This window comes from Catharus ustulatus, chromosome Z (genome assembly GCF_009819885.2).
Source record: "Catharus ustulatus isolate bCatUst1 chromosome Z, bCatUst1.pri.v2, whole genome shotgun sequence".
Lineage (NCBI taxonomy): Eukaryota > Metazoa > Chordata > Aves > Passeriformes > Turdidae > Catharus > Catharus ustulatus.
This window is the reverse complement of record NC_046262.2, coordinates 11,988,727-12,006,627: the sequence shown is the minus strand read 5'-3', so window position 1 is coordinate 12,006,627 and position 17,901 is coordinate 11,988,727. Positions and strand designations below refer to the sequence as shown.

The 17,901-nt window shown below is 35.4% G+C and overlaps 1 protein-coding gene across 3 annotated transcripts in view; it reads right to left on the bottom strand.

Moving 5' to 3' along the window:
* The window catches only part of NIPBL (NIPBL cohesin loading factor), a 140,873-nt gene that overhangs the window by 52,031 nt on the left and 70,941 nt on the right, over positions 1 to 17,901 (bottom strand). For all 3 annotated transcript variants that reach the window (XM_033085249.2, XM_033085248.2, XM_033085251.2), the window contains one exon: positions 4,440 to 5,960. In XM_033085249.2, coding sequence (XP_032941140.1) covers positions 4,440 to 5,960 — 1,521 coding nt within the window. The remainder of the gene's footprint in view (positions 1 to 4,439; positions 5,961 to 17,901) is intronic.

Below are 17,901 nucleotides of genomic sequence, written 5' to 3'. Positions count from 1 at the left end.
CCTTTTTCCTCTGAAATGTGGCATAATTTTCTACAGATACACCTGATGCTGCATGCACATGCAAGATGGTCAGCAGGTTATTACTATGGCCTTGACACATGCAAATGCAGTGGTTACCAGGAACTTCAAGACAGTGATTTAAAAGTCAAGATACATGCAACTGAGGTTTTTCACAATGCTAAACTTTACAAAAGCACAGTTTAAGGGAAGCAAGCTGAGTTTCAGACTCTCTCTTTCCCAGGGCAGTATGTTTTTTCTTACACTTATCTTCTTGTGGCCCCTCTGATTTCCAGGTATCTGTTTCAGCATTAAGAAATTGTTATTTTGGAAACAAATTTGTGTGAAGTCTAAAATTTGATGTGCTAACATCCATAACTTAGGTTTGTCCTTATAGAATTCCTGTACATGTAGGATTTAAACAGGGTTTAGAATTGGTACTTCCTTTCTGCCTGCAGTTTTCATCTGTACCATACAGCCTCTTTAAGTAGTTTGGCTTTGCTAACTAGAAATCAGTGAGAGGCATCACAAGTTCATTCAACTGAGCCCACACAATCTGGACACAGCATTTCTTGTCACTACTAGAAGAAAACTGATTGCTGTTTCCCAAGTGAAACTATTTCCAACAATGCTAGAACCCAGACTGTCATGTTACACAAATGCCAAATCAGAATTACTACAGGCTCTGAAAAAGTTGCCTGGGATTAAAAACAAACCAAAACCCCCAAACAAACCATATAAGCACATATCACAGAAGAATCCAGAAGTGTTGCTTTAAGGACATGAAGATGATTAAGCATTAAGATTTTTAGCTGATCCTGTTAAGAGTATGTATGAAGAGCACCTTCAAAGAAGCATCAAGTCTTTACCCAAATTTCAGATCAGAGCAGCAGGAAACATAGTATATTTAGGAAGACTTGTAGTGAGGAACAAAATGTTATGTCTTCAATTCTGTGTTGTAAAGATAATGAAATCTTATAACAATCTACACAATGGAGAAACAGCATTCAGATCAGAATTTCTTTTTTTTCCCCCTTAAAGCAACAAACTCCTTTTTGGTGACATAGGGAGATCCAAAAGATGCTTATTTTCCAAAGACAATCCTTCAAACATATTGTAACCTACTCAGACATCTTACACAGACAGTTATAGTTTTTCTCACACTTAACAAAGGAAAATTTGTCTTGTTCAGAATGCAGTAACTGTGAAGCTGCTAACAGCTCCCATCCCAACACAGCTGATCAGCATAGCTCTAAAAAGCAGCACAGAAGGTATTCAATGAAGCTCTGAAAAGAAAGGACACCATGACCTCCTCATTGCAGACACAAGGTTAAAGGGAAAAGTTTTACGGATTCCACAACAACATACATTTGCATTAAAACCAAGATAAAAGACATTCACAGATGTTAAAATCAGACAAAGAAATTGTCACAGTTCATTTTGACCTGGACAAAATTAGCCACAAGACTTCACCACAAGACCCTGTAACAAAAATACTATGAAAAAAAATCCATAACTTTCCTCTGAGATACACTAAATATTTCAGGAAAATGCTCAAAATATCAGTAGAGAGAGAAAAGTTCCTTTTTCTTTGTAAATGCTAAAAGGGACTCTTGGATTGATTCAATATTAACAGTCACATACTGTGGCTATCCCTCCCATTCATAACTTGATAAAATTTCAAATATGTCTATGAAATTTGGTGACAATGTTACCTTGTCTTTTTGAAGTCCAATGCAAATAATGGCAAGATTTTAAAATCTAAAATTTACTAAAACAATAAAAAAAGTTGTACAGACTTTCTGTTTGCAAAGAATGAATTGTAGCTTAACATGAGTCAATTTTATTGAGTTTTGTAATGAATGGGAATTAGCCCCTTAAGACAGAACAACTATCTAAATGGTGTTTGGAACTAGCTGAACAACCCTATTTTAAACTGCATTTCAGATAAATTATAGCAATGATGTAGTACATGACAAAGCCAGGAGAAGACATTTTCTTGAGGGAGGGATGGATGAGAAAGCAAAAAGAAAGGACAAGAGATATAAGGGTAATGAAATCAGAGAAAGTAAAATATACTAAGCTACATGGCATAAGAGGCATGTGAGAAGTTGAATAATGATGCTAAAAGGCAACACTAGAAAAGAATTGCTAAAATCTACTAAGTAGTATAGGATGAACTAAAAGAAGGTTTATGAAAGTTACCTTTCCTAGCATATTAAAAGGTTTATAACTAAAAATGGCACCAAGTAAAACTGTGAACACTATTCCAACTGGATTGAGGACACTGCGGCAGTGGCATGAATGCATCTACATCAGTTGGCTGTTGACAAATAGACTTTGCTTTATTAAGAGAGATAACTTTATAAACTATGTACCTTTTCAAACACCTGAAATTCACCTGGTTAATTATCACGTGGTCTAGGAAGTAGAAAGTTACCAGAAGTTACCAGAAAAAAAATACAGAACTAAATATACATATCAAAAATCTTCAGTCCAAAGACACTTTCTCCAAAATCTGCCTGCTGAACACTCAAAACTTGATTTGTAAGCTACATTATTCTCCTCATGAAACTTGTTTCTTCATTTTAAGAACTTTATTCTGAATACAATTGCAAAAAGACTCATATCAAATTCAAACCATTTTCCCCCTGCAAAACGTGTCCCAAGTTATTTCAAAGTGCAAGAAATGCAAGAAAATGATGACTTCAGGAAGAAAAAAAAAATGCAGGAAAAACTGTAGAGAAATTATGAACCTGACTTTAAAATCAATGCATTGCTGATCTGTAACAGCTACTAGAATCACACCAAGTCATTAAAACCTTTATATGTTACTAAAGCATTCTACATGCACAACCACATATAATACAGACTATGAGAAAAAAATAATTCAGAAACGTTTTGGAAAGTATACATGTACTGCTTATTGTTCTGAAGACTTTAGAGTAACTGACTTTCTGCACATAAAAATGCGTAAATTCAAAATATATCCTACTGAGACTAGACCTGAGTTCCATCAGAAAATTTTTAGCATTTCCTGTCAAGAACATAAGGGTTTCACCTTAAAGCTTCAGATTAAACTGAGAACAAAGATATCACCATTTTATGGCTAACTATAGATACTTATATTAAAAATGGAAATTTTGCCTCTTTTGAACCTCAAAAAGGGACAGGGACAATATTCTTATTTCTAGGACGAAGAGAAATCCCTAACAAGGAGGCTAATATTTTAGAAAGATGTAAAATACATCACAAATTATTATGAAGGCTTTTTAGAGTTAATATAAACAGGTTAGTAGATAGAAAACAGGCATAGCACAAGAAATTAATTATACAGACAACACCTCTTTACAGGTGCACATAAAATAGTTACACATTCACAGTTTCTACATCATTTCTTACCAGATCAGCTGTGTAAGAAAATGTTTTACTCTTGAATTCATTATACACCTGGAAATGGATTTATACATCATCCTGCATACAGCAGTAAGCCTTTCCTCTGGGTTTTGTCTATTTTAAGACACAACAACTCTATAAACATGACTATATAAGAAACCTAAATTTTTAAAATGTTAAAATGTTAAAAAAAAGGAAACCCGACCAGTTAGTAATACTGATTTCACAGGGTGAAATTTTCTACTTCAGTCTGAAACCAAAGAAGCCAATGTGAAAGCACCAAAAAGAAAAGCAATCTTATTTAAAAGAAGAGTCAAATCTGCAGAAGAGACAATCAGTTAAATATCAAACCTACAGGCTATTCTAAATTATTTCCTGTCCATATTACTAATTTCAAAATGCCAGCTAATTGTTCAGCTTTCTTCTCTCTGCATATAATGGAGACTAGAGACAATGATATATGAATTCTCCTACAGACCAAATGTTTTTCCACGTCTATTGTCACAAAGTCTCAATTATGGAATCTCCTCAACTACCTTGTGTTTACAGTGCTAAAGAGGTAGATGGGACTTTGCAACTATGTTCTTACAACCACCATGTCAAAACCCATTTCACTTCAAATTAAATGCATAAAAGAATCTTAGAGCTTGCATACTTAGTACTTCCCATCCTTCCAGTTGCGCTATTTACAGTTGTGGTAGTCCTTTATACAGACACACCCAAATCAGGTAAAATTATACATACAACAGCTACATTTCAAGGATAAATTACCATATAAAACTAATGCAGTTGAAGTACATCTTAAGATCACTTAAGTGTTGCCAGATTAAGTACTTGTACTGAAGTAAATGAATTATTTCAGGTACATTTGTAGCAAGATTTCTGATAACGACAAGTCCTTAGACTAGTTTAACTTTATTTCTCACCATATAAGCAAGCATATAAACCATCATATGTTTGCATTTAATTTCTAACAACAGAAGCAGAAAATCTACAAAAACTCAAGTGTAAAAGATATAATGCAATTAATATTAAAACAATCTTACCTTTATTAGGTTTGGATGACTTGTTCTTGTTAGGTTTAAAACAAGAGCCCCTTGATTTATCTTCTCTGTCCTTAATAAATTTCTGCACATCGTCCAAAGAAAGCTTTTGAAGGACAACTACAGGCTTAGCTCCTTTATTTAGATCTTCAACTAGCCCAATCTTCTCTACTTTGTCCTTATGTTCACCTCTAAATTCAGTTTTCCTTGACTCCTGAGTAACATTGCCATCTTTATCACGCTTGATTTTTGGAATGACAAAATGTTTTAATGCGCCAGATCTTCCCCCCAACAAATAACTGGGAAACTCTGCTTTATTGTCACCATGTGCTTTATTACTATCCACTTTACTCTTATTACCATCTGTCCTTCGTTCATCCTTGCTGTTTGGTGACTTAAAACCAGGTTTATCAGGTCTTGATTTGCTAGAATCCCCTTTACTTTCCTGTTTAATACGAGGGCTGTCAGGTCTTGATTTCTGATCCCCAGAAGAAAACCTTGAATCACCAGAATCGTGCCTATATTTCCTTTCAAATTTCTCAGGTTTTGAACCATCAGATTTAATACCATGCTTAGACTCATGCTCATTTTTGTTTGACGATCTCAAATATTCAGGCCTTCTAATCTTGGATGGATCTCCTCTGTATCTCTCTGACTCCGCTCTGTCCTCAGATCTTTGTTTAAGGCTGTCATGGTCACGCTTCGGTGTATCAGAAACTGAGCGCCCATCAGGCCTCGGTTTTGTTGGATCAGGTCGACTTTCAGGTTTCATCCTTGAAGGATCAGATTTCACATCTAGTTTGTGCCTAGATACTTCAATTTTCTTGTCTGACAAAGGTTTACTGGAGTCCCTCCTATTATCATGTTTGTGTTTTGGTGTTTCAGGCCTCCCTTCATTCTTCTGTTTTGGTGTTTCAGGTCTGCCTTCACTCTTCTGTTTCGGCGTTTCTGGTCTCTGCCGTATTTCCTGCTTGCCATTATTCTGTTTTCCCTCATTTTGTTTCATCTCCATTTGCCTGCTCTCGTTTTGTTTTGGTTCTGTCTGTCTGCTCTCATTTTGTTTCATTTCCATTTGTCTGCTTTCATGTTTCACTTCTAACTGCTTGTTTTCATTGTATTTACTTTCCAACCGTCTGCTCTCATTTTGCTGGAATTCCATTTGTCTGTTTTCGTTTTGCTGGAGATCTGTCTTTTGACTTTCAAAGTCTGACTTTTTTCTAAAAATTTCTGGGTGGTTTTCAGGTTTAAACTTAAGAACTCCAACAGTGTCTTCTTGGGGAATGCACACAAACCCGTCATTGTACTGCTTAATTTCTTCAGGTTTCTTGATGGTGTCCAAATCCTGAGTTACTGCTGCCTGAGAGTCTGCTCTTCCTGCTTGCTGCAGATCAATACTAACCATCAATGCTGGCCTTGCCCCATTTCCTGCAGAGCCTGTCTCCTGAGAAGCTGCTCTATTTCCTCCAGTAGCACCTCCAGCCTCTGGTGGTTTGTTTTCTTGTTTTCGCTTCTTCAGAGGCTTATCTGCAAGTCAAAAGAAAAAAATCGCGAATTATATATACAAACTGAGAAATGTCCAAAGAAGAATATCCATTCCCTTCCACTCCCACAATTAATTCTTCTCAGCATGGATGTGCACACACACCAAAATCAACAGAATTTAAAAGCAAGAATAGGATTTCTCTAATACTTTTTCATATATTCAGACTAACATTCATTGTCAGTCTCCCACAAATGCCAGTTAATAATTAAAAAAGCCCTCCCTCAAAATATATGAAATCAAAGGTCCCTGTGAAATTTCCAAGAGAACCACCTACTATAGCAGCTGCAACACATAAAGATCCACCCCATTAAAAAAAAAAAAAACACCCAAACTACTCAATTGCACTTGAAGCAGAAGTCTGAAAAGTCAAAGTTAAGGTGCAGCTCCACAACTAGTTTTTGAGGAATATTACTATAAAAGATATCTTCTGCAGATTCAACCTGCTTTATTACACATGTACTAAGCAAGGATCTGCAATGACTATGACAGAAGTTTTCCCTACCTAGTTCAGTGGATCAGTTGGACTTCACACATATTTTAGTCAGGGAACACACAAACAATGAACAAAACTGATGAATTAACTATTATACCACTTCACGCTCCTCTTTGAAGCAAAGCTGTACACTAAGGGTTGGCGTCTATACCTTAACAGGTGGCTATTAGGTGGGGGGGACCACTACACACTTATATCTTGAGTAACTTTCCCTTTGCAATCATAATGCTTTCTACAGATGAAAGAAAAAGTACAGTGATAATTTTCTGTCAAGAACCTGACTCTGCAATAAGCCTTTCAGCTTACACTAAAACATCATTAGGAGCAGAATATAGAAAAATTGAATCAACCACACACCCTGTAATTTGTAGAAGGCATAGAAATGAGAAGCACATGGAAGTAACCAAAAGAGTATATTCTATCCATATAAAACTACAACCCATTTATATTACCAACATAGAACTCTAAATAAAAATAATTTCTGGAAAACTAGATGCCCTACTTGCACTAAGGCTTATATTTTCATTTCTCAACTATGACTCCAAAATGACTCCATTGTAATTCATCTAAAAAGAATTACTTTCTCTGTTATCAGGGAATATGATTGTAAGTCTTAAGGAATTACTAAACATAGACCTATTGCCAAAATACCTAGACCACAAAGGCAAAGAAAAACACCGTACTTGGTGCCTAGGTTTGTGGTGCCTTATCACCAGATGAAATGAACCAGCTCTCCTACTCAGAGCAGTGAATGAACAGTAAGGAGGATGCTAAGAAGAAATAGGGAAATAAATGTCAAAGAAAAAACTCACTTAGTCCTCTGGAATTGTAAATCAGAATTACAACATATGAATTCTAATTTCTCATAAATTTTTAGAAGATTTTATTTAGAAATAGTTTGAAGGATTACTTCCAGTATTAATATTAGGCCATAATAACAAGTAGTAACATGGTCAATTCCAGTGATGTGAACAGGTCTTCTCCCCCATCATTTTCATCCTCAAATCTAATTGGACATCTCTAACTTTCTAAAATTCATAAATTTTGTACAAGATTTAATGGCTGAAAGATGGTAAAGACAGATACAATACACTCCATGCAGAAACTGATCAACTGCAAATAAAGAACTTTGAAAACCTCAGTAGAAGCCTGTAGGAACGAATGCCAACTTTATGATAGACAAAGGCAAAATAAATTTTCCAAGTCAAAGATGCAGCCTGGAGATTTTTGTTTTTCTGTGCTACAGCAACTGTTGGATTCATATGAGGACATACATAGATAAATTTTTCTTCACTATAGATTAGAACAAATATACATACATCCACACACACCACTACCTTACTGCTCAATTAAAACTCTTTACATTTTGAAATCTAAGTTCAGAAACTTGCATTCTTATGAGAAGGTTGGTCAGCCTTGTCATTTCAGTCCAGAAATGCCAGGCACACTGAAAAAGTCCTGTAAGGCTCTGATGGTGGATCTAACAGTAGTCTTTAAGACATTACTGTTACTCATTATTTGCCCCATTTCTTTAACTGAAGCTATCATCTGTAGCAGAAGGGAACACGTCTTTTTATTTCCCCAACTACATTTCATTGTCTAATGCATCACCATACGGCACTAGCAAAAGTGGTTTGCATTAACCTACCAGGCTGAAAGATTCAGTTTTAAGTAAGAAAATGCTTTCCTCTTTTATGTCTATTATAGGAGCAGAGGGCCACAAGCTGTGATGCCTTAAAGAGCTGTAGCTGGATCAACCAAAACTCACCTTTCAAAGCCCTCATGCTGAAGGCACCAAGAACAAACAACCAAAACAATTCAAGTAGGGCCACTTTTCTTGCTTGGACTTCTGTAAATGACCAGGCTCAACATGTTGCTGTTGTTCATCATCCAAAATGTCAAATTGTAAGTTGAGAACACATAAGTAGATGATCACATCGCAACTTGGCATACATATTCCTTCTAAACACATAGCTCTTCTGATGCACATTCTTCACTTCTCTTGACATTAGAATACAGATGCTTTAATAACTTGACATCTTGCCTGAGAAGAAAGCGACACCTTCATAGTTTTATTTTCTTAGATGGCAAGGTGATTGGAGACAGAGTTACAGATCACTCACAGATTTCTTCTTATTTCCAGTGCATCTTGAAAGTGAGTGACAGAAAACTAGACTCAATCATTACTGCTTTGCCTCTATAAGAATTCTCGATCTAGGACCAAAAAAGCTATCCTGAGTATAAGAAAATATCCAGTTGAACTAGGGCAAAAAAAGTAGGATGAATACATAGCACCACTGCCTTCATGAAGCATCATGAGAAAAACTCACTGAATAAGTACAAAAACATTTTAAGTTGCTATAGTAGCTGCAAAAATTTGAGAGCTGAAACATACCACTGGGTTTTGAAGGCTTTATAAAATCTTGAACTCACTTTCAGCTGTATGAGAATTAGAATCAGCGAGGTGAGAAGATAGTAGTGAACCTCTTAAAACAGATGTCTTCAGATCTTCTCTTTTACAGTCAAATATGCAGACATGCAAGTTTGCATACAACTGCTTTGTTAAGTCATAAGTCCCAAAATGAAGAAATGAACTTTTACAATATCCATTGAAATATACTTCATATCCTTCAAGGTATCAGTATTCAAGCTTCATTCACTTCATTCCACAAACAGTGGTATTTTTTTTTTTTAATATGGGGATCTAGGAGTTCACCAAAGTATCAGACTAATGTCTTTCTTTGAAATATTACAGATCTAGATCTAAAGCTTGTTGCAGTTCCAAACATGTCAGCTCACAGTCTCTTTAGTCCAACAAAGTGTGATCAGGATGCTTTTGCTTCCATCTTTGCAACAGTTTTCATAGTAAAAGGAATATGTATTAAAATATAGAAGAGCTTCCTGACTATGTTAATGATTGGGTAAACAAATTAGTTGTTTTCAGATTCTTTTCAAAACCATTATTTACTCCTCCATGTTTCTCTGAGGTTGTATATATATTCAAAATATACCTACATTTTTTCCAATTCCTTTAAAAAAACCTATGGTAGTTCAGAGAAAGTTACTCTATGTATGAATTCTTCTGACTTGGCAAATCCTAAGAATATTCTCTTCACCTTGCAACATGCTCACTAAAAGGCAGTACCTTGGAACTCAAAGCAAGACCATAAACTACATTATAATAAAAAATACAGTAGAGCTGTTCTAGCAAATGAAATTATTCACTGTGGCACAAGAAACAAAACATTACTGTCACCACAAGATTTACATGGGGATTTCCAAGTGGTAATCTCCCACCAATCCTCTTAAATAGTATTCCTGGAGACAAGTTATGGCCTTCACCTTTGGCAATACCTGCACATCAAAACTGTGAGTACTTTAAAATTTAGTAATTAATTAATTACTATGGAACCTTTGTGCAAAAAACCACAATGCACTGGAATGACTAGAGACACCTTGAGATCTATTTCTGCTGAAACTACAAGGCAATCATGATTTGAAGAACATTAATCCTGAAAATAGATACCCTTGGAAGCTAAGGGAGTGCTAGAAGCAGCAGGAGGATGAGGAGAGCTGTATTATAAATGTATGTCTATTCTTTTACTCACCCTGGAAATTTTCCAAAGCAACATTCAAGATACAATTAGTGCTGAAACCCTTTATCTTACTGCTTCCTTGCAAGCCTGATAATGGCCCTAAATCCCAGAAAAAACTCTTTAAACAGCTGAGTATAATTGGATGATATTCAATTCTAGAACTGCTTGGCCTAACAAATTGAAATGTACTATCAAAAGGTAGTAAGTTTAAATAATAACCATAAGCATGGTTGCTAAGCTTCCTCTTAGCAGAATGTTAACACTTCCCTCTATTAATACTATTTGATATACTTATAAATAAACATAACAGATAAATTTTTGCTTCCCCATTTACACCTTGCAAGGGACTCAGTGGAACACTTTATATTCAAAATGGTTAAATGTGAATGCTCTCCTCTTCAGAGATACAAAAAAGATTGATCCTCTAATGTTGAATTCTAGATGAACCATTTAAATGGTAATTGAAAGTAAAAATTTTCTTCTTGTAGAGGATAGCCTTTAAGAGTTTTACATCTTTAAACCTCTAACTCTTCTTATCTCTTGTATTAGAGATTACTGGGGTATGCTTCCACTCATTTGAAATAGCACTTATTTAATCATATCACTAATTAATGAATTTAGCTCAAGCATACTAGTCCTAAGAGGATGCATACTAGTCCTAAGAGGATATTACATATTGTCAAACCTGCTATTTTTTAACAACATCAGAGGTAAGTCAGACAGAGGCCAATTATAAGCTTATCTTACCTAAACTCAATCAAGATTAGAAATTTTCGACAAATGACACAGCTAAATGCCCAAATAACAAACATATGTCTACTGTCAACTGTTTCCTTTTCTTAGTTATTTTTCACAGATCTCTTCAAAGTTGTCTAAGTGCCTTGTCCCCCAATCAACAGTGCTCTGTAGACCACAATAATCTAATCTGTATACAAGAATCTTTAAAATCAATTCAACAGTACCAATAGATGACCTATCAGTAGAGTGAGGGCAAATATCTGTTCTTTTCTGCTCCTTCATGTATGCACACCATTGACAAACCATAAGAGTTTGCTGTCATCTGACCTCCCCTCAAAGCCTTGTGCCAACTGAAAAAAAGAACTGAACAACCAAAGAGAAACCCTCCCACCAGTGGAAGAGACTTCCACACTACTAGCTCCTCCCCTTGAAGGAGAGATTCAGCCTACACAGAGCAAAGATCTTATTCTCACTGCTTTCTCCCTTACAGGAGAAATCAAGAAAGGACAGTCATGAAACTCAGATAGGAAGCTTTATAGAATGGTACGTAATTCCAAAAATCTCTGAAGAGACCAGAAGACCGTCAGCTGCTCCAGTTCAAAGAAAGGGACTTGCAAGACTCAGAACACCTAGCTAATATTTAGCAACCTGTTAAAAGCCTTCATCAAACTTCTGGTCATTGTCCAAAAAGTGTGTCCAAAAAGTCCCATCAGAAGGTATCTTTAAACTCAGTTCAAAAAAGAAAAAAGGCTACAGCAATCCCTGACATGCCTTAAGGTGTAGAAGACTATCAAAAGGAAGATTCTGAGGTTTTGCTTGTTTTCTTAAATATTACAATAACACAACGTCATATTGTCTTATGAATTTTTCTACTTGAGGATGTCTGGTTACTCACTATTCTCTGTCAATTATAGTAATACAAAGGAAATACTACACCATTAAATAACAAAAATTAAACTACAGAAAAGCATAATCAAATATCTACATTTGTTTTGAGATTGGAAACTGTAACTTAAGCTCCCTGAATTTAATACTGATTTCACAAACTGTATGACTAACTTATTTATGAGATAGATTTTTTTCAACATAAACACTGGGTTTTATCCACGTGATTTTGCGCAAAATTACAGTTTTGTAAACTCAAAATATCTGAGCAAAACCTGAAGTGCAGTTAGTTTGAAATACCCAGTGCAGCATCTAATTCCACATGAAAAATGCAACACACTGATATCAGACTTAATGAAAACTACTTAAGTATCACAGCTAACATATCCAATTAGATTTTAATTAATTTGTATAGAGAAAAAACTTTAGAAATAAGCAGTGACTTTCCCTTCTCCCTTCTAACTGTTGATTTTGTTTTGCCTTGCACTCAAAAATATAATCAATTAACTAGATTAGTAACATTCACATTCCATGACAATGAAAAAATTTGTGTTCTCTTAGGTTGATGTCAGCATGAACTTACTGACTGTGAACTATAGAAATGCTGGGATTAAGCTCTTAATAGGGTTTATTAACTACTCATGCCATTTCTTTATCCAGATTTAAATCCATTAGAGAGAAATGACTGTCCCAGAATATAAGTCATTACTGAGTTAAGGGCATCATAAATCCTCTCATCGAACAGGTACAATCAAGGATACACATTACATGCAATTTATATTGAATTTTCTAGTCTTAGTGTACAGTGCAGACTGAAGCAAAGAATGTTTCTTGCTAAACTGCTACAGTTTAGTTATTTTCTACACCTTTTTACAAGAGCAGTTTTCTGCACTACATTCTGTAAAGCACAAGCTGAGATAAATAGGGGAATTTTGATTCATCTTACATATGAGCACATACAAAAATGCTACCTTTAACAAAAGAAGTTCTACATTTGTTAAGTATTTTAATCTTTATAAAAACTGCAAAAGAAAGTAGCTTTACAGGATAGGTGTAAACACTGCAACATTTCATTGCAATTCCTCTAATAGAACAGTGATTTCTTTCCCTTACTTTTCTTGAAACATGTCTGAACACACACAAACAGAAAATCTGTCTTTTATAGGACCCAGAGGCTGCAAAGCTGGTTTTTCTTAAAAGAGTTATATAAGGTGCCAGTTTCATCCATTATATTACACTACAAAACGCAGACAAAATGAAAGCTTGTAAACACAAAACACATGGTACTAAGTCTCACACTCTACTACACAGACACTCAGTTATTTATCTTTCACACTCTATCTCTTCCACCTGCTGGTATTGACTGTAATCTACAAGATTATTAATAGAAATTACTACTTGTATTTGTAATTTCTATTTTTAAGGAAATAAGCCCCCTACAACATATTTTTGGAAATGAGTGCTCATATACTGGTTATAATTACGCATTCCGTAATTTAATTAATTGGCTACATAGAATTAGACATAAACAAACTTTTCATTCTTAATAGTATTCTTCTATAAGTTTTCTCTTTAGGTAATTTTATGGGGGAGATGGGTAATGGGGAGAAAGGGAGAGGAGCTGGGTAAGAACTTAAAAGGTAAGAGAAAAAGGTTACTTACCTATAATTGTAGTTTTGAGTTTTGCTCCGGCAGATTCACACTCTTGGGGTGTGTGTCTCTGCTGCTAAGGGCTTGGAACGAACCAAAAAAAGAAGGGCCCACAGCAGGCATCCAAATGCCCCCTAACTGATCCAATTATTGGAAATAAAGTTATTACAGCTTCACTTCTTCCTAATTCAAAGAATCCACAGTAAGATTCCAAAGAAGTGGGTAAAATGGATCCTCAGGGGTAAAATATATAGGGAAAAACACACATATACAGGTTGGTTTGTCTCATTAAAAAATTCTTCTAATGCTTTTAAGTTTAAAACAAATATTAGCCTCCCAATAAAATGGTTAATGATTTCATTACTCTTCTCACAAATGCCAGAAAACAGTGCCTTTTACAAGTAGAACATCTCAATCTGTTAAGACTGCTGTATTATACAAAAGTATCTTTGAAGAAGTCTAAAACCTAACAACATAATTCTGTGTATGGAAGAGTTCAGAAAGCTCAGAATAAAACATAGCAAATCTGAATATAATTAAAAAAGCTAAACCAATTTGCAAAAAAGTATCTGAAAAAGGTTACTTTCTAGGGTTTTATGTAATTTTCAAGGTTATCTTCACTTTTCCTGTTGCTAAAAGACTCTGAATTCCTTTTAGCCTTACTATGTTTTTGTTTCACAGTATTTGGAGGTTTTCAGAAAAGCATGAAAGAGCTTTGATGTATAAACTTTGTATTTGAAAACTAATTCTGTAGCAGGTCTAAATCTCGAAAAAGAATAAGAACTTAATGTAATGTTCTAGGAAAGCTTTAGTCTAAAAGTGATGGACTAACTTTGAACTACTTAAATACACACAGAAATAAGCCACTTGTACCTGAACAAAGCACAAGTTATTGCAAAGATATGAGGTTTCCAAAATAAAATTTCTCATTCCCATCTCCCAGAAGGAAAGAAGATGCCTGAGAACAACAGAAATTCCTGGGACAATTTCTAAAACATAATAGGATTTCCTGTAGTTTCTTGGAGTAGTCAACTTCAGAATGTGAAGAAAGCACAATTTCATTTAAGGGAACAAAACTGGTTCAGAATATAGACCTCTACTTGTTTCAAAAGCCTTCAACATCGCCAAGTACTACAGGAAGTGTGACTACTCGCAGCAGTTAGAAAAGAAGAAAGTGTCAATTAAGTTTCTCTACCTTTCTGAAGAAATTATATAATCAAACTATCTCAATGTAACTAGACCAGAGGATGGTTTATCTGTCAACTGTTGTGAAAAAATCAATCCACTTCTCTAATACTCCTTTTGAATCACATTTTTCCAACTCAGATAATCTGAATCTTGATAAATAATAGCTAGCTCTATCTGTAATACTACACATTCTTTCAAAAGAAAAGATATGTTCTAGTATTGATTAGCATCTTGTATCTGATGAGGATATAGAGGCCATTGTGAGGGGAGTAATGAGAACTGAAGATCTGAGTTCTGTCACGTTCCATGGACTATTTAGCAGTACTGAAGCTATTAAATGTAAGAGATGTATTAGAACTTTAACTCTTGGTGCCAAATGCCTAGATCTTCAAAATCTCGCTAACAGATACAGAGAAATTACTTGTTGAATTAATCAATAGAGAGACCTTCTTGATGGATAAAGTACAAAGAGGTAAAGAACTTCTGCTCTCCCACAAAGAGGACAAGGATGAAACCAACTTGTTAAATTTCATACCTGTCTATCATGATAAATGAAGAGGATACATTCCACTTAATCCAAGAGTCTAGTCCAAAAGGAAAGAATTATAAGAACATAGCTGCAAAAATCACTCTGGTATAAGGAAGGAAGTGTATACAATAAAATCACTCCTTACGCATATCTGACATACGCTACCCCAAATTTGTCAGATTTTGCATTAGTGATTTTTGCCCTAAAGATACCTTTTTCATAAAGCAAAAGCATGAAAACCAGATTTCAGAAAAGTAAGTTGCTTTTCAACGAAGAAGACATTTCTGCAAAACCCTGTGTTAACCCCACTTCTGAAACACAGACTGCTTCGCACTTCGAGAGACTTTTTTGGAGGAAGCTAAATATTTTAACAGCTTTATTATAAACAAGGATTTATTACAGAAAACACTATAATTACCACAAGGCTCCAATCTTCATTTCCCACCAGTAGCAAATATAATAAAAGGACCTCAGCATTAAAAAATAAAACAAACCCAGACCTTAGCATTGTCTTAGCCAAGTTGTATAATTTTTAGCAAGAATCCCTCCGCCCCCAAAATCTCTGCCGCTTCTCTGTAATAAACTCCTCCACTGCTTAAGAGCCTCAGAAGAACATGGTCTATGCAACCAAATCCTTACAGTTAAAAAGAAAGCCTTTGAAAATCTGTGATGGAGTATAGAAATATGGATGTTTTGTCTAAAATAAAGGACAGAAGAGACCACTAATCTACTATCCAAACTTTTGAGTACTACTTTACTGAAAGTAATTTATGGAAACTGGTGTGAATACACACAGAAAACACAGTATGGCTGTAATATGCATTCCCATGCTTCTGTTACAAAAGCAGTAAAGACGCTTTCATGCAGGTTTTAGCATGTGCTAGCATTTTGAGTAAGCTCTCTAAAGGGATGCTTGCTATTGTAAAGCATCAGCTGGCACTATGCACTCCCACTCTAATTAGGCCAAGCACTTGCTACACCCACGCTTCTCTTCCTGACACAATGTGATATGAAGTTACAGCACATGTACGAAAAGGCACAAATGCCAGGCTTTTATAGAAATACACTATGCAGCTTCGGAGAAATGAATGACATATTTAGAAGTTATTGAATATGTTTCTAACAGAGATATTCCTATAGGAACAATAGAGGATGCTTCCTCCTTCGGCCTCACAGAACCAAACAGTTTTAACTAGAAAAACCCAGAGTGCATCAGCTTCTAGACATAGCATAAATTTAGAAGCAATGGCAAAAATATTACCAAAAAAATAAGAATTGTATTTCTCCAAGGTAACATTTTCAGGAAATATGTACCAAGACTGCTAAAACTGTTTCTACTAAATACTACGCAGTCATGGCTGAAACCTCAAGAGCTGAAACATTAATCTTAAAGAAATTAGGATTTTAGTTAAAAGTTAGAAGAAACTGAGCTTGAGATAGTTACCTGAAACTTCAATAATAGATTGCCTGTCAATTTATGTTTGCTTAGCTGTGCTTGCAATGGGAAAGGATGAAACTAGTAGTTAGGTCCAAAGAACACAAACAATTGCAACCAGAAACTCATTCTTTGCAAAACTGGAGTTGCCCCAAAAGCCATTTGTATTGTTATTAATAGAAAAGGTCAGGGCGAGGAAGACTCGCCTTACTTCCTCCTTCTAAGACCCCTTCCCACAAAAACGACCCCAGACTTAATTCAAGAAGCCAACCATGCGTGCTTAATAGCTATTCAAGCTAATTACCATGGGAAGCGGGGATGGGAGGGGCTGGTATTATGAAGATGTATTTGTTTGAATTTGAATTTGTTTTGTCAATAAATAGACTCTGTGACCACCTGTAACTTTGCAGTGCGTATTAGGGGGCTACCCCACGCTGCTGCCCAGCACTGAATAAACATTCACTTTCTAACTTTAAATTGTCAGAGCGTCTTTTGTCCGTCACAGTTGAGTATCGATGTTAGACCAATACTCATATCTTGGTAAATCAGAGCCAGATTGAAAAGGTGAAAAGCGCTGCTGTCTATCATAGGGGCAACTTAGCACAAGTGACTAAATAGTGATCCAGTATAAGGCATTAGCTCTTGTACCTGATTTATAGCAATTGTAGGAATTCAGGAAGATCTGAGACCTTCCAGAGGATGCAAGTAAAGGGAAACCATAAGGTCAAAATCTGTATGTGGGAAGATGGTAATTGACAAGTGGTGAACACGAAAGGTCATAGTATAAAAATCATCCCTTTCCCCAAAAGAATCTAATCAAGGCTCTCACCATGGATGTGTAATTATGGTAAACAAACTTTATAACTAATGTTCAACATTTTCTGAAAGCCACATCAGTCTTGATCAAAGTGTTTGAAACGTCTTGTGCATTTTTTCAGCTGCTTCAGGAAAAGTGTGGTAGAGATTCTATTTCAAGTGTGCAGACATAAATGTAGTTTTTGAAGGATTAGGCCCCAAGCTACAAGCTCTCCAACAATAAATTTAAAATTAATGGAAGAGATTTAAGCAAATAAACAAATTCCCCATCTCAATAAATTAAAATTAAAGACAGTAGAGATCAGTAGAGATCTCTTTTGAGGTGAGCACACTTTTTTCTCTTAAATTCATAAATAGTTTTTTCCAAAAAGATTTGATTTAGTTACCAGATAAGAAACATCTTCGAAATTAAACCTTTTAGTATTGCAACCGTATTTACAAACACACACACACACACACACACACACACACACACACACAAACACAAACAAAGTCTCTCCTCCCCTCAGTAATCAGGCATCTCTAAAAATTGAGGAAAAACACTTTGAATAGGGAGAAAACTTGCACCCTCTCCACTGGTTAAAGACCCAAA